At 42.3% G+C, this 22,415-nt stretch overlaps 1 protein-coding gene across 8 annotated transcripts in view; it reads left to right on the forward strand.

Moving 5' to 3' along the window:
• The window catches only part of cep128 (centrosomal protein 128), a 78,934-nt gene that overhangs the window by 32,795 nt on the left and 23,724 nt on the right, over positions 1-22,415 (forward strand). The window contains exons 1-17 of one of the 8 annotated variants that reach the window (XM_026142367.2): positions 53-1,015; positions 1,743-1,829; positions 2,602-2,722; positions 2,875-2,993; positions 5,135-5,235; positions 6,132-6,204; positions 6,797-6,919; positions 9,484-9,570; positions 10,075-10,149; positions 10,313-10,460; positions 12,568-12,707; positions 13,963-14,034; positions 14,257-14,442; positions 17,893-18,081; positions 18,342-18,803; positions 20,457-20,621; positions 22,066-22,230. In XM_026142367.2, the coding sequence (XP_025998152.2) occupies positions 842-1,015; positions 1,743-1,829; positions 2,602-2,722; positions 2,875-2,993; positions 5,135-5,235; positions 6,132-6,204; positions 6,797-6,919; positions 9,484-9,570; positions 10,075-10,149; positions 10,313-10,460; positions 12,568-12,707; positions 13,963-14,034; positions 14,257-14,442; positions 17,893-18,081; positions 18,342-18,803; positions 20,457-20,621; positions 22,066-22,230 (2,487 nt within the window). In that variant the 5' untranslated portion in view covers positions 53-841. Of the gene's footprint in view, positions 1-52; positions 1,016-1,742; positions 1,830-2,601; positions 2,723-2,874; positions 2,994-5,134; positions 5,236-6,131; positions 6,205-6,796; positions 6,920-9,483; positions 9,571-10,074; positions 10,150-10,312; positions 10,461-12,567; positions 12,708-13,962; positions 14,035-14,256; positions 14,443-17,892; positions 18,082-18,341; positions 18,804-20,456; positions 20,622-22,065; positions 22,231-22,415 lie in introns of those variants that run through there. The other 7 variants (XM_080289973.1, XM_026142361.2, XM_026142364.2 and 4 more) reach the window with 7 other exon arrangements.

Raw genomic sequence — 22,415 nt, forward strand, 5'->3', positions numbered from 1 at the left:
ATAATAATAATAATAATAATGCTATTTATTATTATTATTATTACTATTATTATTTTAATACAACTTAAAGTATAATGTATACGTTTTTAACACAATTCTTTTTTTAATACCACCTTGTGGTTTTCAGTATGCACATGGACAAAATTTTCTTTTTTCCCCTTTTCTATCCTCGAGGGCGGCAGTACTGGCGCAAAAAACACACCTTTGGACAATGTAGTTCTCAAATAATCAATTCCCACACTGCTCCATGATGGGCAGCCTACACTTCCCAGCGTTCCTCAGAGTTGCTCTGGTCCGTTTGTTTTGCTGCTCAGACGCGGCTAGTTCAACTTGCCACAGCGCGGAGAAGCTGAGGGTTGTTCTTCTGATGGCTGTCTTCCGCATAGCGTGAATTCAACCTCTTCTCTTTAATTAGCATCTAACGGTCGCTTGTATTCCATGTGATTCTGCTTTGTAGTTTTTGTTTTGTAGTCTTATCGCAAGGTTAAATTCATTGGCTAACGTTTAGTTAGCTAGCTGGCTAACGTTTACAGGAGTTTCCACTTGTTGCTAGCCAGGAGGAGCATCGCCCACAACAATGCCAGGATACCCTTGGTTCTCGTGGTTTCCTTGACAGATATCTGTTTCCTTATGTGTGGTCAAAACAATGGTGACACGGCTCCCATGTGTTGTGACAGAGTTATCAATTGTAAAAAAGAAAAGAAAAAAGTTCATAGGCATCCCATTTTCGTTCTTAATCTGATTAACGGTGCACTTAACAGCGTTTTCCGCTGATGAAAGTAGTGCTGCGCCATACTTTGCGAAGTCAGCCGTTTACGGTGTCCGCTCCTCGTCTCAAAGTATGGATATATCCAGCGACTCTGACTCATACGACAGGACCCCGGACCACCGGTCACGGCGGCGCGAAGCCCACCGCAGACCTGGCCGGGACAGGGCGAGAGGCAACGGGAGAGAAATCGACGGGCGAACCGTAGACATCTCCGAGAAAATCAGCACTCTTGCAAACACCTTACAGGTACTTTGCGCAGGTTTGCGTCAAAAGACATGCTATGTGGATCTGTTCAGGGTCCACCTGCAAGCATTCACCTGTGTTTGTCCCCAACCATACGACCAAGTCAGGTGTTGGGAGATAACAAATCACTTAGGTATAAGTTTCATCTCATCATGGGCTGGGAACACACTGAACAATGGTCTGTTGGCCTTTTTTCGGCAAATTTTCAGTATCAGACTCTTTAGTTACTGCATTTAAATGATGTTTATACACTTTTTAAATGTAGGGTTTTCCATCAGTTTATGGTTCAATTGTTATTATGTAAAAGAAAAGAAAAATCAATTGCTGTGTGAGAAGGCAGCATAATGCAGTGATGCTCTTCCTTGTGTTTGTCTGATTCAGAGTGCTCCTGTTTTTGTGTCTCTTCTTTGGAGAATTAACCTGCTTAAATGGCATGTATTCCCTATTTACATGAGTAATAAATGGATACCAGTCAAACTTGCCACAAAAGATTTAGTGTTGGTATAAATTCATAATTAACATTCATAGTTTGGGAATGAAAAAATAACCACTGGTGTCAGAGACATCCTTTTGTCTTTCATGTGCTTTTTTCCACCTGTGGTTTCCGGCTAATGAAAGCACCTGTATATATAATAAAATGAATGGATGGATGGATAGCTCTGTATCCATAGCCTGTTTTGAATCCTTAACACATTTCAGCAGTCTTTAACTGGAAGTGTCTTAATGGCAGGACACCAGCAGGAACTTGACCAAAGTAGACAAGATGCTGGGTCAGTACAGGGAGCACACAGACGACCAGGCTGAAGCCATGGCACTGGTGAGATGCCTGTTCTCTTAGATGTCTTCTATTTTATTTTATTGCTGTACTACATATGTTAAGGCTGTTTTATTCTGCTTTATTTAGCTATTTTACGTTATAGAGCCATTTAGGTTTTTTTCTTGAGTTTACACTTGAAGTTAGTTTCATTTTTTAAAATTATTTATTTAGAATTTGATGATCGATGTCCTTTTTTTCCTTATTTAGTTTGTTTTGTTGTCTTTTATTTAAGCTGTTTTGCTGTATGTTTTATGTTAAGGCTACTATAATACAAGAATTTCCCAAAGTTTGTGATAAATAAAGCACATCTTAATTCTAGCAGTTTCACCCACTAATTTATGCCTTTTTATTCAGGTTTTTTTAAGTGAATGACACTCCCAATTTTTTGCCAACTATATGTTTATTAGATCAGTTTCTGCTGACAGCATTATACATCAGTATACATAAGGCAATCAACAAGGACAAACTGTATGGAAAAGAAGGAAAAGCCCCCAGAAAAATAGAAAAATGGGGAGTGACTTCTTAGGGGTCAGTTTGCCAGTTGAACCCATTTATCATACACAGCTGCATGGGGCCTTTGGTAGCAACACTAAGCAGTCAGAGATGGCTGGTTAGAGATGGATCATCAGATGCTGACAGTGAGGTCAAATCCATTCTCTCTAAGTATGTTAAGAAAGGGCCCCAAATACGACACTCCCATTTATGCTTAAAAACAACAACAAAAACGTCTCTCTGCCTCCTTCTAAGTCATTTATACTTTTTCATGCATCAGCTTAGGGAGAACCTAGAGGAGTCAATCAGCCAGCTGCAGACACAGAGGCGATCCAACGGGGTTCGGAGCTCCTCAGCCTCCACCCTGCATACCAGCGACCTGGAAGCTTCCTCAGGATCAGGTATGAAAAAAATGACCAGTAGAACCAGTGATCGAGTTTTGTTTAGTAAGTCTTTTTCAGAGTATGAAAGTGTTCTACTTCCTGCTATATGTTTATATTGTTTGTTAGTTTGCAAAGCAAACCTCTGATAAAATGTATGCTTGTGATTTCAGAAGGCCAGCGTTTCTACCCCACTTCTCCACTTAAGGATTACACGAGCCCTCCAGGAAGGAGGAGGAGGTCTCAATCTGCCAATGTTCGCTTCAAGGAAACAAGCCTGGAAGGAGACGGTGTAAGGAACAACAGACCAGCTAGTGCTTCATTCACGTTCAGCATATTGCCACTAGAGGGCATATTGGGTAGATCCACATAGAGTATGTTGTATAGTCCAAAAAAGTTACTTTTCACTGGCCACAGTGGAAAATGTCATGGGGTCAAGGAAAGGTGTGAAGGAGACTTGATAAGTAAAGAGGAGGATAGTGTACGCTAGACTCCTTTACAGTGTCACAGCGGATGTCTGCTGTATTGAAAAGTACAACATCCACAACATAGATTAGAAAATGCACAACTTACTCCACCTCAGCATGTTCTTACCAGCTGAACAACAGTGGAACTTAAAGGCACTTTGATCAGTTAATACAGCTCATAATCTGAAATTAGAAAGTTTTTATAAATCTGCGTTCTTCTAACAATGCAAAAGCTCAACAAGAAGCCAATTTTATTGTAGTCGTGTAAGAGTTAAACTGTGGTTGTTGCTGTGTGATAAAAATTAAAAACATAGGATCAGGTTGTGGACATGGATGTCATGTTTAATACATGAGCTGTGCTATCTTGTCAGATTTGTTGATCATTTTCAGTCGCTATAGATTATGGGAATGACCTCCTACTTTCCTAAAGAATGGTGTAATGTATCCTCTGCTGATGGAGGTAAAGGAAGCTTTGAAGCACTTTTATTCAGTTTTTGTAGAATTTGTGCAGCTCTTACTGTGACTGCCAAAACAATACTTCTGGGTCATTTAACTTAATTAGAAACCTCCTAAGCAAAATTGGCTGTTCAATTACAACCCATAAGTGCAGTATCGGGTTCTGTGGATGTGTCTCTGCTGCTGCCGTCTTGGTCAGGGATTCTGACTGTGGCTACTGACGTTTTCCTGACAGACTTTTTTGCTGCTATTTAATTTTTTGAATGAAAGAAAGCATCAGGTGATATGCTGATTTATCATCTCCTATTTGAATAAACCTCTTTCATTTGATACATAACAATAGGTTATCTGCTGAACTTGATAAGCGGTTAAGAGGATGGATAGAGAGATGGATAGTTATGATAATCCAGTAACCGCTCACCTTACTGGTCTATCACCTGAGCTACTGTTCATATAAGATGAGGATTATGGTGTAAACTTACCTCTGCATCCTGTATAATAAATATAGTTCTAGTATTTGTAACAAACCAAAATGCCTCCTGAAACTTTCATTGTCAGGAGGCACAGCTCTCTGAACCAATATGGCATCTGTGTGGTTGCATGTTTTCACTGGACAGCAGCAATCACCTGTAAATAAGACATTTATTACGCCACCTTTGGCCTAATGTGTCAGTTCAGTTGAATTTAAGTCTTTTTATAGCACCAAATAACAACAACAGTTAGCTCAAGGCACTTTATATTGTAAGGTAAGGATTGTAGAATAATAGAGAGAAAACCCGAACTATAGCACAGTCCCCTATGAGCAAACACTTGGCAGTGGGAAGGAAAAACTCCCTGTTAACAGGAAGAAATCTCTGGTGGGACTGGACGAGCAGGGAGGGGCGGCCATCTGCCGCAACCTTCTGGGGGTTGAGGGGAAAACGGGATAAAGGAAACAGTACTGGGCAGAGCCAGAGATTAATAATGACTAATGATGAAATGCAGAGACATGAGTGACAAAGAAATACTGAGTGCATCATGGGAAACACCCAGCAGTCTAGGAGGGCTCAGGGTCACCTGATCCCGCACTAACAACTGTACATGCTTCATCAGAAAGGAAAGTTTTAAGCCTAATCTTAAAAGTAGAGACGGTGTCTGTGTCCTGAATCCAAACTGGTTCCACATGACCTCTTCTAACATGGTGATATGAGGTACTTAATATAAGATGGGGCCTGATTATTAAGATCTTGTATGTGTAGAGAAGGATTTTAAATTCACTGGCAGCCAATGAAGAGTCGCCAGTATGGGAGAAATATGCTGTGTTTCTAGCCCCTGTCAGCGAGAGTGCGCTCACTGCAGCATTTTCCATCAACATCATTTTATTCACATGGGTTTTCATTTGTGTTAGTTTTTCCCTTTCAGATATCTGTAGTGTGTTTTCACGATGCAGCGATGTGGAGCGCCGCTCAGCCGTGCCCTGCTCGTGTCTCGCGTTTTGTATTCAGCGTGGGTTTGTGGCTGTCTCACACAGATTCATACCCTGCACCAGTCCATGAGGGATCTGCGTTGTGACCAGCAGAGACTGTCTGATGACCTGGATAGAGAAATCCTCCGGAGGAACCGGTATCTGAAGTCTGAACATAAAAGCTCATACCTTCTCACACAACACATTCACAATTGAATTTGACAGCTATTGTTTTTATGTTACTGCAAAAGTCATTTTATGGCCAAATCTCCAATAATGGTTTGTTGTTGTCAAGTAGCATAATTAAACCGTTAGCCAGAGCAGCACTGGTGCTAGTTTCTCTTTGCCAAATTAGAAAAGCTGCAGAGTCGTTCAGACACACTAAATACGATTATTCTCATTTGTATTCAGTCTGACTGCATTGACCTCTGAAAAAAACGCTCATTACAATAGGTTGTTTTTTGAAAAACAAATGTGGCTTAGTAACAGCAGACGGCTCTCTTACAGTTTATTAAATTGAAGAGTGATACGTTTCCAAGAGCATTACTATGTATGTCGCACTGTTTTGGTAAGCCACAATGAATGCAAGCAGGCTTTTATAGTCTCTTCTTCTTCACTTCTGCCCACAGAGTCATCAGTTTAAGTTCTCGGCTCTGGGAAGACAGTGTTGGAATATTGATCTTTTACTTTTCATATGCACCGAACATAAAAAAAGTTTTTTGCTTGGGGTTTGCAAACAGAAGCACGGTTTCCATCTCTGTGAAGTCTCCTTAATGAAAAGGTGATAAAAGTGTCACAGGGAACTTAAAGAGACGGCGCCGCGCAGTCAAAACGGATTAGAATTTGACATTTTGAAGTTATTAAAAATCACTCCTACCCAGCGCCGCTGACCAGAGCAAATTGATCCAGCGTCGTATTTCAGCATCCGAAGCTGCATAATTATTTTTTAGTGCTGTCAAATAATGCATTTATGGGTCCTGGAATAGTATTTCCAGTGTTTTGCAGTGTAAATATTTTCAGCCAGCTTGATTTGTCTGTTTTTGTTTTTTCCCTTCTTTTGTAGGGCTGATATTGACACCAGGCGGGCGATGGAAAGCCTCACAGAGCACATGACAGCTTCCCTGAGACAGGACTCAGTGAGTTGTGGCTGTGTATTTCATTGCCAGTACTTCAAGTGTGCTTTCTGGCTCTGTGAATGTGTAAAGAAAAGCGGAGGCATCCAGAATTTAAGGCCATCGCATCACAAATTTTGATGGATGAAAGCTGCTGTATAAAGCATGGAATATGCAAATAGCTGGAGTTTCTGGAATAGAAAATGGCAAAAGACAAATGGCTTCCTCTTTTTTTTTTTAAAGTAGGCTCATAGTGCTCCAACTTTAGCAAATATTTCCCTTTAATTTCCAGGCACACAGCTTGTTACTGCACCATCAGTACTGTGACAAATACACAGCCCCACATGACGCCCAATATGTTTAATATTTTTTATCTCATCCTGTCTGTGGGCGTGACAAGATAAAGCTTTTTACAGGTGGATATGATGCTTCCTGATTAGGCAGGGAGGCGCTGCAACGCGAATGTAATACACTCAGTCAGTTATGAAAGATATTTTTATCATCCGCACTTTTAATTTCCTGTTTTCTCATCTATCGCACGCTGATGCCATTCCTGCGCCGGCGCAAATGTTCGCGTGACCCGAGGAGCGCTCATTCTCTCTCTCGCCGTCTGTAGGTGTCGTCTCGTGTGGAGCGGCGTCTGCAGGAGCTGGAGAGAGAGATGCACGGCGAACAGAGGAGCACGGACGGAGAGAGGAGGCCGGAGCAGCGGGCGGCCGCGTCTGACGAGCCGCAGGAGGTGACACTCCTCCTCGCCACTCACCTCCCACACCTGGCTCTTATCGCTAGGGGCAAGATGGAGGCACATGAATTCAGTGGAACGATTTAACTATAACTAATGACCACATTCATTTATTAGAGACAACACTTAAAAGCGCCAAGTGAATATTAAAGTTATGACTGGCATCCGTGTTACCTGGTGATCAGCAAAGTTGATCTTAATCACAAATATATCTATAATTCATCCAAGATTTTAAAAATGCAAATTCTACAATAGATTATACAGCAACATAGAGTTCCTGTTGTAATACAAGCCTCGTGCAAATGTGATTATATATTTATTCGTGTTCCTTCTGCCGTTGCATAAGAATGTGTTGGTCCGTGTTTCCCACAGATGTGTGTCATGAAATGAGGCGCACACACTTTCAGAATGGAATTATTACCAAAATAATACGTTTCTCTGGCAGATATCTAATTGGACAAACACTTGTGGAAAATAAATGAATAATAATAAACACAATGAGCTGCTTCTCAGTCCAGCTTTTCATCAATCATTGCAGTTTAGAAGGGATAACGACAGCGATCATTCTGCTCCATGTTTTGGGGAAGCATTTGCATTAATATGGAGGACAGCAACAAGCACAACCTGGCCCCGAGCCAGCCAGCAGGCGAACAAGAGATGGAAAGGGTCGGAGCAAAGGACCTACTTTCTTTACCAAATAAGAGCGAGGGGATTGTCCAGTGTTAAATCGCTGGTGTTTTTGTCTAAGACTGTCTAAGACCTCTGTCAGTGCGCCCCAGGGTGGCTGTGGCTACAATGTAGCTGCCATCACCAGTGTGTGAATGTGTGTGTGAATGGGTGGATGACTGGATATGTGAAGCGCTTTGGGGTCCTTAGGGACTAGTAAAGCGCTATATAAATACAGGCCATTTAAGACTGATACAAAAGTGCTGAAAGGAGTGTGTGCCAAATGTGTTTGGATTACCAATAATACACCTCAGCAGCTTACCCAGGTAAAGTCTGTGAATGGGAAACTGCTTTAGAAAAGTTTGGATGGCATTTTAGGCGCAAATAAAGAAGAGTTTGTTTTGCTGCGCAGCATAAAGAAAACAAGCTCAAATTCATCAGAAGAGTGAACACTCAATGAAAATATAATAGATGTTTTGAGGTTTACTGGACAATCAGATTTATTATGTACAGACGGGCTCATCAGCAGTTTCACCTTTAACCAAAATAGTCTTTGAGATCAGTTGGAAAGGTTACACGTTCAAATCTCTCTTTAGTCCTTCTTTGTCACATATGCAGAAATTTGGCTGATGAAAGCATGTCAGTAGCACCTTCCACAAAACAGCGCGGGGCTTTCAGGCAGTCTTTTGTTACACTGGGACTTTCCCAACATAATAACGCTGCCATCTGTGGTACAGAGATATTACAGTGAAAGTATAGTGGACCGTAGAAACAAAAACAGGTTGTCTGTTCAGAATTTGTGGGAAGTCAAAATAAGCATACTTGGTGGGATTAGTGAGCTTCTACAGGTTTAGATACAAGGATGGTTATTCTCCCTCACAAATACAGTTACAGAGCAGGGAAACATCGAGGTTTCTAGTGGCTTTCATGCTTACTGTACCTTCAATAACAGATTCTATAAGGTTCTTAAAGCTCGTTCTGCTTTATGAGACTATAAAACACACTAAGTAATTGCGTTGTTATAGTGCAGATGGTTGCTAAGCAAGAAATTGATGCTTTCTTATATTTAATGCCAATCACGATCGTTGTCAAGACGTGATTTGTCTAAAAGCACAAGTGGCTGTGAAAGCGCTGTCATTAGGTGCACTTTAGTGATGTAGCTTGATGCGCATTATCTTGTGTTATTACTCATTTCTATTGCTACTTTACATTTAACCACACAAACCCTCCACATTATAGATCATCAGCATAATGCCGCTTAATGATATTTCTTGGTTCATCTGTATCTTCTCCCAATGTCACGTCTGTTGTATTTTACCGGTGAACCACAGAGGGGCGCTGTGTATCCAGACTGATAACCTGTGTGAGCAAGAGTTTTTCAACACGCTGTGTAGTGATGGTAGCTACCAATTCATTTGCATCCCTCTCCTCTGTCGTGCCCTAATGGGACACCAGCGGGGCCCAGGGCGATGGGAAATAATGCATTTGCCCAAAAATTAAGGGTAAATAAACAAGCATGAGGAAATGAAGAGGAAAATAATCTCTTTCACTACTAAAGAGCAGGAGAGGAGGGAGAGCAGAGGGCACATTTATTCCCCACCGATGGGCCCGCTGTGATGTGAATCAAATAGATGATGAGTCACTTGGGTAGATGTTATTGCTAGCAGCCGGTAATTCATCACCACAGCCCGCTTAGAGTGAGTGGGATGGAGTGGGATCTAAGCTCTTGTACAAATCCACCATGGTGCCAGTATCTCGTTCCAAGAAAAAGGCGATGATGATGGGGGGAGGGCAGGGGATACTGTGATGCAATAGCACTTCTCATGTGTCATCTTTATAGTGTCTCACAATAATACACGGTGTTTCCTGCATGGAATTTTGTTTGTGTGTTTTAGACTTTAGGGAGATGCCAAATTGGAGCCAGTGAAAGAGCGGAGAAGATGGCAGCCAGGCTGCTCAAAGCAGACAGGGAGAAATTCAAGGTAAAGAAACTGAGTGTTAAAGGAGCGTTTTTGCATTAGAGAAAATTTGGGATGATCTAAACGCCTTCGAGAATCTTGGTTTCAGTTTTTGCCGTACTGCTTCAACGATCGTTTTAAATAAGGCATGCAGAGACTTTATTATTGCATTGTAGCTGAAAATGACATTGAAACTTTCTATTTAATGTTACGGTTTTCATAATTGCAGTAATACAAATTATAATGTTTACTTTTTATTTACTGATATAGAAAACTTAATTGTGGCTCAAAATGTGAAGGCTATGATTTGTACTTATTTGACAGATTGTTCATTTTCTTCTTATTTGGGAATTTTTGTTGAACAGGTATGTCTATTATTTTCCAGGCAAGGAAAGTTAAGTTTAAAACATTGAATTTGTTTTGATGATTTTTGTTTCGTTCTGCTGTAAGTTTCTGGATTAAACCCTGATACTGTTCAAATTCTGAAACACCTGTTCATGTAAATTGTTTTTGCTTCGCTGTCCTCAGATGGGGCAGGAACTAGAGAGAGCCAGAAGACTGCTGGAACAGTCAGAAGATAGCAGAGAGTCCCTCGTTCAACAGGTTTGTTTGTCCTCTGCCTGATTGTATGTAAACCAGTAAAGCTCATGAGACAAAACAGTAAGATGAGAAGAGACTTTTTGGAAATCTTCAGTGTTGTTCTGCCTGCTGTCAGACAGTCGGATGTCTTTTTTCTGCGTTTTCTTACACGGCTGATGATCCCCAGGTGGAGGACATGCGCTGCGAGCTGCAAAGGACAAGGGAGGAGAAGACGGGGCATGAGAGGGCACGGCTGGAGACTTCTCGGCCCAGTGCTCAGCCACATGGCAGCTATGCTGACAAGGATGGTGGAAGAGGTGGGCTGCAAGGGCCAGGTATTCGGTTGTCAGGGGAGAAGAGAGTGTATGGATGCAAGTTAAATGGATGGTTTTAAAGATTGCTGTGCCAGTGGAAATGGATGCTAAGATTTTGTTTTTTAGGATGACAACTTTCGGGTTTTAAATGTACAGAGTTGTGAAATGAAACACCGACAGCTCTGTTTCCTTCTTTTGCTCAATACTCGGGGTGTTCAGTAAAACACAGCAAAACAGCACAGTTACAAGTGAGCAGCAGAAATGAAACGCAGAGAAGGTGACGCAAGACAACAGAGCAAAACAAAAAATGCAGCCTGCTCACTGTGAAAACTTGAGTGTGGACTTACATTCATTCACAATGTGTTCACAAGATATACTGAAATTTTTAAATCGTGGGATGATTTATCTGTCACGTGGATGCTCGTTTTAAACATTTTCAAATAATAACATCATTGTGTGTAGCTCATCTCTACCAGCCAAAATCTTGGGCTTCCAGTCGATCTATACTTAACTAGGCTTTTTTTACTCATGATGGCTCTGCTGTTGTTTTTAGGGGGGGCTGCGAATCAGAAGAAAGAGGAGCTAAAGCCTCAGTCACACAGGCCTAGAGGGCGGTCAGTGACCACAGGAGCAGGGTCCTATCACTATCAACAACTGTGTACTCCCTGAATGTCTGGAAAGGGGTTGCAGGCTGTTGCCAGGGGAAATCAGTTGTTGTGCAAAGAGGGCGCTGCACGTTTTTGTGATTGCTTTCACAATTTGCGTTGCACTTTTCAGTTCCACTCCTTTGAAAGAAGTTTCTGAGTGTTTGCAGACAAGTCTCCAGGACGTTTTTGGTGCAACCATTCTAACATGACATTTTTTGCAATCTCGTGCAACCTCTTGCCAACTGTGCAGGAAATATGCACTTCTCCCTAGCAACTGGTGGTTACCAGGGAGTCACTGACCCGTCTCTAGAGCTGCGTGAGTGGTGCTGTAGCACCACTCACACAAGCTGCCACCAACCTCCAGGAACAATTTGCAAGCAGGAATACACATTTTTCTCTCATGACCAGAGGTTGCGAGGTGGTTGCAGACCAGTCTGTAGGCGTGTTTGACTGGGGCTTAAAACTGTGTGTTTCATAGAGAGGATGGACACAGAGGCAGCCCAATAAAAGATTAAGAACAGTATTTTTTATATTTAACAGTAAATCATGCAAAGTGTAAAACTACTCTAGTTGAGTTCAAGAATAAAAATAAAGTTAGAAGCTTATCTTACATCCCCCGTTATCCTCGTGTCGTGTTTTTGTGTTTCTGTCTTGAAGGTTTGATTGGTTAATGCAGAGCGAAGTAAAAAGGCTTCAGTGCCAGCAAGAAACAAGATGGTGAAAGGAAAACTTAAATGTTGGTGAGAGGACTGAGAATTGGTTTGAACTACACAGAATATCAAAGATTTATTACCATGAAAGGAGAAAAAATTGAGTGTATATTTGAGAAAAATATTGAAAATCCAACTCTGTGCGTCTGTTTTTTTTGCAACATTGATTTTAGGACATCAAAGTGTCTTTAAAGGCAGTGAAAGCTCCAAAATGAGAGATTCTTTAAGTGTCTCACGTTTTCTAGAAGGTTAGGTTATGTAAGGGTTTGTGCTGTTTAGTATTAGGTTGAGTGAAAGATTATTTCTTAGTTCATAATAACTTCATTAAATCCTCATAGCGTGCTTCTACAAATCAGTACTTAAGTTGTGGAGAATCCTTCATGAGTCGCAGAACTTTTCACTACTTTTGTATTCTGTTCGCCAGATGTTTGGTCGGTGACCAAAGTGACCAAGTCTTTAACTTTAGTGGCCCATGTAGAGAATATCATCCACGGCATTATACCCATTGTGAGCTCTAGGAGCAGTGGGACCACGCCGTGTGGCACCTGGGGGGACCAGCTGTTGCTGAAGGACAGTTTGCAAAAGAATTCTGAAAATAAACTGAGAGTGAATCTTATTACATTTCCCTTAAAAAATAAACCCAAAAACCCGATGCTGTAGCTTACCTGTTGATTGTCATTTTTGTTCCACTTTTTTTATATTTTGTTTCCACCGTGCAGTAACAGCACTCTGGATGTACGTCTGCTGATAGTGGTGTGCATGTGTCAATAGATCGCTCAGACCTGGAAAAGGAAGTGGCAGAACTGCGTGTTCAGCTGTGCAAAGCCTCGGTCCGTGGTGAAGTCGAAGAACTGAAGAGGGCTCTGGACTGTAAAGAGAGGGAGAGGGTCCAGCTCAGCTTACAGTTGAAGGTGTGTGCGAGTCACAGGTGGTTCAAAAAAGAAAGACGGTGCATTTCTCGGGTCGTCTTACTCCAAAGACTAAAGAAGTCTCAGCTGGAGTTCAAACGAACACATCACAAGCATGCTTTTGATTCTGCCCATGCTGCTGTCTCCACCCCGTGCTGAGGTTATGTATGTGGGTCTGTTGCTTCTCCTCCACGGTCGCATCCCCTGCCTGCTCCATACCCCTTGATCCCTTTTATATCGTCAGATGAAGCGACATTTGGAATAGATCAGGAGTCAACAGGCAGTCATTTATCCTTCTCAAACTGGTGCAATGTGTCACTCCCATCACTGAAACAAGATGATGGAGGGAAAAAAAGAGTATTGCAATTCCTTGCAAAGTTGGGGCGTTCAAGGCTGCAGTTGGTATCAATAAATTGTTAGTAGAAATAGCTGCACTTCAAGCATTGGCACATTTCTCTAATCTCTGATGTTTCTTTTACTGAAAATGTGTTTAAACACCCACACTTCCCCTATTGCAGAGTAGGTGCTGAGAGAATATGCGGGTGTTTGCATGTATCACCTGGGGCGTCTCGTGCCGTTTTTATGTCTAAATCGAAATAGACGTTGGAAGTGTTTCATTTTTAGTGGTAAATGAGAAAAATGAAGTATAATGAGGAGAATGGGATGGAAGATTCAATTTTTCAGTGGCTGAATTTATATACAGTCTAATGACTATGACTATGACTAATCAGTGTATGACTAATTACTAATTACTAATTACTCCTAACTGACAGCCTTATTCAGTATAAACGCCTAAACGGCAACAGGGTTACCTTATTTACCCTTGCTTTCCACTTCAAACTTGCAACTTCAAAGAGATTGTGATTTTCTTGTGGATATTACGTTAATCCAGAGCAACTCTTCTTTTAGATTACTTTTCAGACCAGCGATGTAGATAATCCAATTGTACGTAGCGTGTAAACACCCTCAGCCGCCTCTGACCTCTCTCTGTCTTTGTCTTTTGTCTCTTTCTTAGCTCTGTCATGCCAACCCTTTATTCTTTATCTTTACTCTAAATATATCACACCTTTTTTTCTTTGCTTCTCTCCTCCTTTTTCTTTTTTCCTACCCAGCATAAACCCATTATTCCACTCTCCCTTTTTCCTGCTTCCCCAACCCCCCCTCACACTAGCAATAGTCACTCACTGAAATAATCTAAAATGCAATTCTCTGCTCCACAGAGACACACACCTTGACCTTTCTTTTCTATATATACAAGGAATTATCGTCAGACCTGGCGGTGCGAGAACAACAGCAGCAGCGAATGCTGGAACAGCTGAGGGACATACAGGTCGCTTAAATAATCAACCTTTTATACTGAAGTACACTCACATGATGTTTACCTCTTTATTCTAAGCCACAACTTTATCAGATTTTAATATTAAGATGTGAATAAACTAATCCTGTGGTAATAAGATGCTTGAGATTCTTCTTGTATGGGAATGGTTGCACACGATTTTATATTCTAAAGGATGAATATACATTTTATTCATAAATTCAGTCTTCCTTTCAGAGCCGAGGGCAAGCAGAGAGGAGAGAGACGGAGGCATTACTCCTCGAGAGCACAAGGAGCAGAGATGAATTGAAGACCAGAGCCCAAGAGGCTGTGCGCCAGTGGAGGGCAAAGTGCAGGAGACTGCAGAAGGAGCTGGAGGAGGCGAGGGCTCGGGCTCAACTTCATACTGACAAGGCCTCACAGGTTGGTTGAAGCAGATGCTTTCATAGCAGTTTTTTTGGACACAGCTCACAGAAGCAGCTGATCCTGTTAATGTTGACTTTCAGCGCTGAAATAAAAAGCAAGAATCTTAAAACGTCATTGATTCCAGTGAACTGATCTGCCCTGTCTGTAAAACTACATCTTTGCTCTTTTCAAAATGGGCACTCTGCCAATTTTACACATCAAAATTGGTTTCCTTATCTCAAGCAGCGCTTTGCTCTCCTGATTTGGACTCAGCCGGGGTCTAATGAAAGGTGCTAATGAGTGACATTATGGGAAATGTCAGCGTTAAGAGCTTGACCCGTATTAAGGGCCAGAAAATCTAAATATCTCAGCATCCACTGCATTGATTTTGGCTGTTTTCTTTAATCCACCCACTGTGGGTCGAATAACCTTACGGCTGCAGAGTGCTGAATCACTTGATTGCTTCTGCAAAACAACATTTTTCATGAATCATGTGTGAATGTCCAGCCTAGGTTCATATTAATGTGTTCTTTTAACTCTAAAACCACGTGAGAGGCTTTCATCTTTGCAATGAAACGTGAAAAAAGCGTTGTACGTACAGAATACATTGTACTGTGTACAAGATCGTGCCACCGGTTAGCTTTTAATGTGTATTAGCGCAAGTTAAACCAGGACTGCTAAAACCACTTTGCTCTGTTGGCTCTGGTAGTGCTTTCGGTTTATAATTGATCAAAGTGAGAGCTCTCAGGTGAACCACCAAAGGTTCACTGTGGGAAATCTAGCTGGATCTGGTGGGAAACTGCAGCATAAATTCAGCATTAGTGGCAGTTGTGTCTTAAATGCTCCACCTCCGCCCTCTGCTGCTGCTGCTGCTGCTGCAGGTACAGGCTGTGTTACAGCTGGCACCACTGTTAGCTAGAACCAAGCCTCTTTGTTGCTTTGTCTTAGCAGCAGAGTCTGGCTCACGCACAACTTCTGTGACTTTGTTGGTGTGTTGTGAAAAGTGAAGTGATCAATAATGTCTGTACTAAAATGCAGTTATCATGCTTCAGTAGTGACGCCTCGGGCAGCAGGGAGAAACAAAACTGTAGCTGTGCTGCTCAGTGAGGTCAGGATACGTGGTTGGATGATGGAAGGCTACAGTTACATACATAATACTGGCAACTAATGTGGACGTTATGGACACCACAAAACTAGTAGTTACAGCCTGTCCTGTTTTCCTGATGTTTCATGTTTGTTAGCAACTTTGTGTTTCTAGCTGTGTTGTAAAATGTGTTTATTTTGTTTAAATGTTTGTTGTAACATATTTTGGGAAGTTTGTATTGCAATTAATTAATTAATCTGAGATAATTCTTGTATGTAGATGGACTTTTAAACCAAATATACAGGAGTCAACAAAAAGCACAATCTGAACTCAGAATATAGACAGAACATTACAACAGGAGTATGAAGCCCTGTGAGCCAAAATCCAGCACAAACAGGAAATATTTGTCCAGTTAATGATTTGTATAATGACACAATTCCCACTGTATGATCCATGTGTTACAAAGCCCAGACCCCAGAGGTCATTGAGCACCTGAGGAGCCTGAATATGTAAGTGTTTGTAAAGTGTAAGGTGAGCAAATGTAATCAAGAACATGCTAATGGTGTGATGTTATCAGCTTCCTGTCCCAAATTGCAATTGTAAATCCTCATAAGAGGCTTGATTGTGATAGATGCTGCTTGTAGACAAGAAAACGTGTAAGCACCAGACAGTTCATTGGGTATACCTCACCTGGATCCTTTGTTTGTCTTCAGACTCAGCTTAATGCTTCATGGCTACACGATATAGCAGGGTGCTGGAAACATTCCTCACAGATTTTAATGCATCACACAGTTCCTGCAGCTTCTTTTCAGCTGCATTTATTACGTGAATTTTCCATTCCACCACATCTCAAAGGTGCTCAACTGGATTCACATGTGGCAGCTGTGGAGGCCATTTGAGTACAGTGAACTCACTGTCATGTTCCAGAACCCAGAGATTATTTGAACTTCGTGGCATCTTTGTGAGAGGATCGGTACACTGTGGTCCTAAAGGCACGGACACATTCAGCAACACCACTGAGGCAGGCTGTGGAGTTTAAAGTGGAGTTGATGCTGGTCATTCTCCTCTGACTTCTGGCATCGACAAGCATTTTTGCCCAGAGAACCGCCTCTCGCTGGATATTTTCTCTTTTTTGGGCCGTTCTCTATAAACCCTTGAGATGGTTGTGCAAGAAAAATCCCAGCAGATCAGCAGTTACTCAAACTCTCAGACCACAGCTTTGCCACGTTTCAAAGTCCCTTAAATCACCTTTCTCCCCTATTCCCTGACTCGGCTGTGATGACCATGTTTACGTGCCAAAATGCCCCGAGTTTCTGCCATGTGATTGGCTGAGCCACTTCATTGAATGAAGTGAATTTATATAAACCTTTTATTTTTGGGCTCACTAAAGTAGCTTTGCCAAAATACTCCTTATTTACCTTTTACTGGGCCTTGATACAGTGCTTAGTGACATCAAGGAGAAGGAGGAGTAGAAAAAACTGAATGTGAAAGGATGTTAATCGCAGTCTGACACCAGAAATTTGACCTCTCAGGGATTACAAGTACATCATTTGAAAGTCTGGTGATATTAATATGAGCATCCTCCATTGTAACAATATTTATAAGACAAAGAAATCAGGAAAAGCATAAACATCAGAATCACTGCATCCCTGACTCCTCTCTTTGTTCGTGTTCATTCATCCTTCATTTTGTCTTCGTGTCATAGAGGACGACTTTGTGTCATCGTCCAATTTAAACTTTTGAATAATGCATTTTGAATTCACCCGCCATGACCACAAATAGATTACCGTTGCTTGGTATGTTAAAGTGGTCGTGTTTCGTTAAATAATTAACGCCCGTCTATTGTTATTAGCTTAGACGTCACCCCCCATCGATTCCCATCCCATTCGGACTGAAGGAGTCACCTCCAAACTGGCAGTCAGCACCTTGTGCCTCACAGACAGACAGTCAGACCGACTCCCACCTGGCACACTCGACGTGATGCGAATTAATTACAAAATCATTTTTGCCCTCTTAATGAATTAGGGGAGAGAATCAAGTGCTCAATTAAATGATTAGGCTCTGAGCTGCTGCAAAGTCTCTGCAAATTCCAGTCAAAGCCGGAGTATTAGAAGCAATCTGCCTTGAGCAGACCTGACCATTGTCCCTTATCGAGAAGCTGAGTGCAAGCATTTTCCTATCAGTGCAGGAGCCGGTACTGCATATGTTTCCCCCCGCTCCGTCTCTCTGTCACTCTTTCTCATGCACTCATCATCATTGTCAGAGCTCTTCTTTGTACACCATCTCCCTCCTCTTCTTCATTTGTCATTCTTCATTCATCTTTTTTTTCTCTTCCTCTACCCGGCTCGTTCTCTTTATTGCTCCCGCTCTCTCTCTCCCTCCAGGCAGCCAGGGAAAAGGAAAACTCTCAAGCCCAGCTGAAGGCGCTGAGCCAGCAGACTGAAGCAGCCCGCAGGGAGCTCGCTGAAATCCTAGGCCGCTTGGCCCAACGTGAAGAGGAGCTCCACCGCAAGGACGTGGAGCTGTCGGAGACACACCAGCGCCAGTTGTCACTGCAGCAGGAAATCCGGGAGGTGTGGGGTCCAACACCCAGATAGATTTCTCCTTCTTCATTATTTTAATTACTAGGATTTTAAAATATGCAGCAGTGTTTTCAAATGTCTAGCACTGCAGGGATTTTATTGAAAAATCTCAATCGAGTAATCTGAGTAATTCCTTTTTAATTGCTTATTTGTTTTTTATTTTTCATGTAAAATCCAAAAATCCATATAAGATGTTGCATTAGAGTCATTAAAGAGCTGTGATAAGATCCTAACAGGACTCCCAACCCCAGGTGAGGGAGGCCTCAGCCACCCTCGAGGATGAGACTCGGCGTCAGGCCGCCGTCCGAGCAAGACTGAAAGAAGAGAACCAGAGGCTGCAAGAACAAGCTGACACCCAAGCTCGCCGTTTTCAGAGGGACCAGGACGCACATGCTGAGCTCCAGGCTGCCCTGAAGCAGATGACTGCAGCCCACGCCCAGCTCGCCCAGCGGTTGTCTGAAGAGGAGAACTGCAGGAAGGAGCTCCAAAAGAGCACATCAGAGCTTCAGGCCAAGCTGACAGCGCTACAGGAAGAACGGACTGTGCTCAGCAAGCAGCTGCAGCTCGAGAGAGAGGTGCATCAGAAGGAGCTAGACGGCTTGAAGGCCACAATGGAGGACAGCAATGCAAAGAAGGCTCGTGAAGTGCAGGACATGCTACAGGTCTGCTGTCAGGAGCGAGACGAAACACAGGCACAAATGAGAGAGCTGAAGGTAGCTGTGATCATTAAGATGTTGTACAGCTAATGTGGAAATGGATAGCTTAGTATAATCACCGGTATCAGCAAGAGTGAAAAAATCCAGAGGCATTATTTACACGAGTGTCAGTTAGCTGTGTGGTAACTGTTAACAGCCCAGAAATAATCTGACACATAATCTTCAGGCTTTTTTTGAGGATTAAGCAAAATACAAGAAATACATTATTAACTTTGAACAAAACTATTCTTGCTCTTTTTAGTCTTTGTTCTGGGCTAAGCTGCTCGCTGTAGCTATTTATTCTCCAAATCCAAGAATTCTCTCTTTTTAAATATTCCTCATCAAAGCTAAACTCTAAAAACTGCATCAAATGCTTTTATTTTGTCAAACCTTTTCAGATGTTCAAGGTGTCCCTACCCAGGCATGGATCACAGGGCGCCAAACTTTAATTGGCATTTCTACAAATTCAGTGCAGGGTAACGTACCCCAGCAGCTAAACATCTGGTATATTTCCGACCCAGTGAGACACAGACTAAATTCTCATTTAGCGTAATTTTCTTCATTGGTCGTGACCCTGTCCTCTGAGTACTGGTGAATCGAGGATAGCTGAGCTTTTAATGGTGTGTGGTGCCCTGTGGATCTGTGGGGCCATTCTACAGCTCCAAGCGTGAATATTTAAAAACCCAGATATCAGACCCCCTAAAGTCTCATCAAGGCACTGTTGGAGATAGGAACTTCACTTGACTCGGTCCCACTGCACCCACACCCCCCTCCCACCTTCAGTATCTCCAAAGATGAGCCCTCCCGGGTACATTGTTTCTTAAGGGGCATGGTCCTCCCTGATATGGCTGAGTTTAGCCCATTAGCTGCGCTGAATGGCATTAATATCTGACATAGCTCATTGTAATGGTGCCATTTCCAAGTGCGGTAAGGACAAGGGCGTTTGCTGGAATGTTTTTAAATATGAGCCTACAGGGGCGGCAGATGTCCCTCAGAAGCCCACCCAATATTCACGTATCATAGCCAGAAGCCTGTATTACAGTTATGACACAGTCAACTGTCAGAAATGGCTTAAAGTATTCACATTTCCATGTCCTTGTCCTCTTACTCATGATTTCTCCTCCTCTCCCTCTCCCCTGCCTCGCTCTGTCTTAATCGCTCTCCTTCTGCTTCCCTCCACTTAGAATTTATTTGCTTTTAATGTTTTTCCATTTTTTCCTCTGTTTGTGTCACTCCCGGTCCTGAATAATTGTCATTCATTCCACTTTGCTGTATCCTGTGTAGTTATTACGTTATTATTATATATAGAAAGCTAAAATCTGAGGCTTGCCTTTGCGAGCTTGAGCAGGACTCGTTATTCGTTCTCTTGACCTGTTACTTGATGTTCTCTGGCTTTGCAGCACATAATGTCACGTTGTATTGTGAAATCAGCTTTTACTTGCAAGAACTGACTTAAGATGTTTGGATCCACTGATAAATTTGGCGCATAAATTAAATCTGGGTTCAAATCAGTGACATGAGAACTTGTATCTGTTCTGTTTACTCATGGTATTCCCAGAACTGCCACCTGTTTAGTGTTGATAATTTTTTACCCCGGATAAACCGCCCGTGTTTATGATCTCGAAATATTACCTGTGTATCATGGCATTAAAAACATCCACTCTCTTCTAGGCAGATGCAGCGTCAGACAAAGAGCTGTGTGGGGCGCTGCGCATCAAGTTGGACAGGATGAAGGATGAATGTGATAAGCTGGCAGCACAGCTGAGCACAAAAGAGGAGGCGCATGCACTTCTCCACAGAAAATACCAGCTACTCAAACAGGAAGTGGAAGACAAAGTAAGCCTGGCTTCTTTGGGCGTGCTTTTTCCAAATTCTTCGGTTAATATTACGGGCCAGTTGTTAATATATGTGTGTGTCTGTGCAGATGTTACGTTTTAGGAATATATGATATTTGTTGCTTGATAGAAACACAAGACATTTGGCTATGAGCAAGCAGTCAGCGACTGCGTGACAGAAACTGGTTGCTGTTGCAGTTAGGTCCATATGTTTCTGGACACTGACAGGATTTAACCTCTGTACACCACCACAGTGGATTTTAAATCAAATATGACTCAGGTGCAGCCTTTCACCTTTGGTTCACAGGGTTTAACAAAATTATTGCATTAACTGTTTAGAAATGGGATTATTTTCTACATGTCGGCGCTCTCACTCTCAGCAGAGATCATCATCATCAGCACTTTTCCCCAAGAATTGGTGACTTTTTATAACCTTTTTCGCAAGATTCTTCCCCAAAAAGTGGCTGCAGGGAATATCTATAGACAGTACTGTTATCTATAGACGGAGCCCTTACACCCATTGCTCTCCAGCAGCGATAATAACGCTTAAAAGTATAACTCAGTGCTGCAACATTTCATTCCCTTTTTCGTGATTCTTTTTCAAATTCCCAACTGTGGGAATTCTTGCTTTAGCTCAGAGTGAGGCACACCTTCCAGCAGCACTGAGGCTGAGTTCAGTTTGTGAGAGAGACACTGTGCTGCTTCTAACTTTCCCGCTGAGCGATTTCAATCCAGCTGTTTAACCTGTGTGTATCATTTAGTCAGATGGTAAAATCTGAGCCCATCAGGCTTCGACTTTCCACTGTTCAGAAGGTGTTCAGGACAGATAATCCAAACATAAGAAGAGTTCCAGGGGTTAAGTGGTGCCAAATCAGCACTATTTTAAAGAGTCTTTATCAATATGTCCTTAGTGGCTTCACAACAGCTGATGAAGTATTGAATCCCAATTCACCTCTTTGACAGGACCCTGATAAGTTGCATGGGTCTTTTTCACAGGAACCATTTATTGATTTGAAATCGTCTGCATGCAGAAAAAGGGCTCTTATTAATGTAACATGGGCAGTTTATTATCTCAGGGACAGGGTAATGATCCATGTTCCCAGGGCAGAACTGATCACTTGGTTTCCATCCTTGAATGTATTGATTGACTGTGTCCTGGTAGAGACCCTGAAACTACTGTAGCTAAAGAAACGTAGTATCTGCTTTTTGAGAGGAAACTGAACAAGTCTCTGATGCCCACGGTTTTTTGTTAGTCTGAATGTGTTTATTGAGGAAAACCAGAACATCTGACAATAATCTTGTAACAGGTGACATAAATGTCATTTATGCTACGAAAGAAGAAAAAAAGTTCTTATCAGTGTCTTTTAAACTACAATGGCATGAATTGAAACACCTGCTAATTTGCAGCACCTCTACTCCGCTCGGCTGTCTGCCGTTCTCCACAGGTCAGGTCAGCCGAGCGGAGACGTGTTTCGGAGTCGGAACTTGTTAAGTTGGAGCAGAAGGTGTTGGAAATGGAATCGGAGCAAGAGGCAGTCCTTACATCTTTGGGCGAGGAACTAGACGCAGCCTGTCGCAGCCTGGCTAGGAACGGCGAAGACAAGCTCCAGGTATTTCCTGCCTATTACATTTTGTTTGTGTTTTGAATGGTGTTGAATACTGTCAGCTTGCTTTTATACATTCACAGCACATTTGACAAGCACGGATCATTTTCTAAGTAACAATCTAGTCCTGCCAGTCCACATACTCTGGAGAAACGTGTATAGTCCTTCCGGTCGTTGCTGCACTAGATGCA

Source organism: Astatotilapia calliptera, chromosome 15 (genome assembly GCF_964374335.1).
Source record: "Astatotilapia calliptera chromosome 15, fAstCal68.1, whole genome shotgun sequence".
In the NCBI taxonomy this organism is placed as follows: domain Eukaryota; kingdom Metazoa; phylum Chordata; class Actinopteri; order Cichliformes; family Cichlidae; genus Astatotilapia; species Astatotilapia calliptera.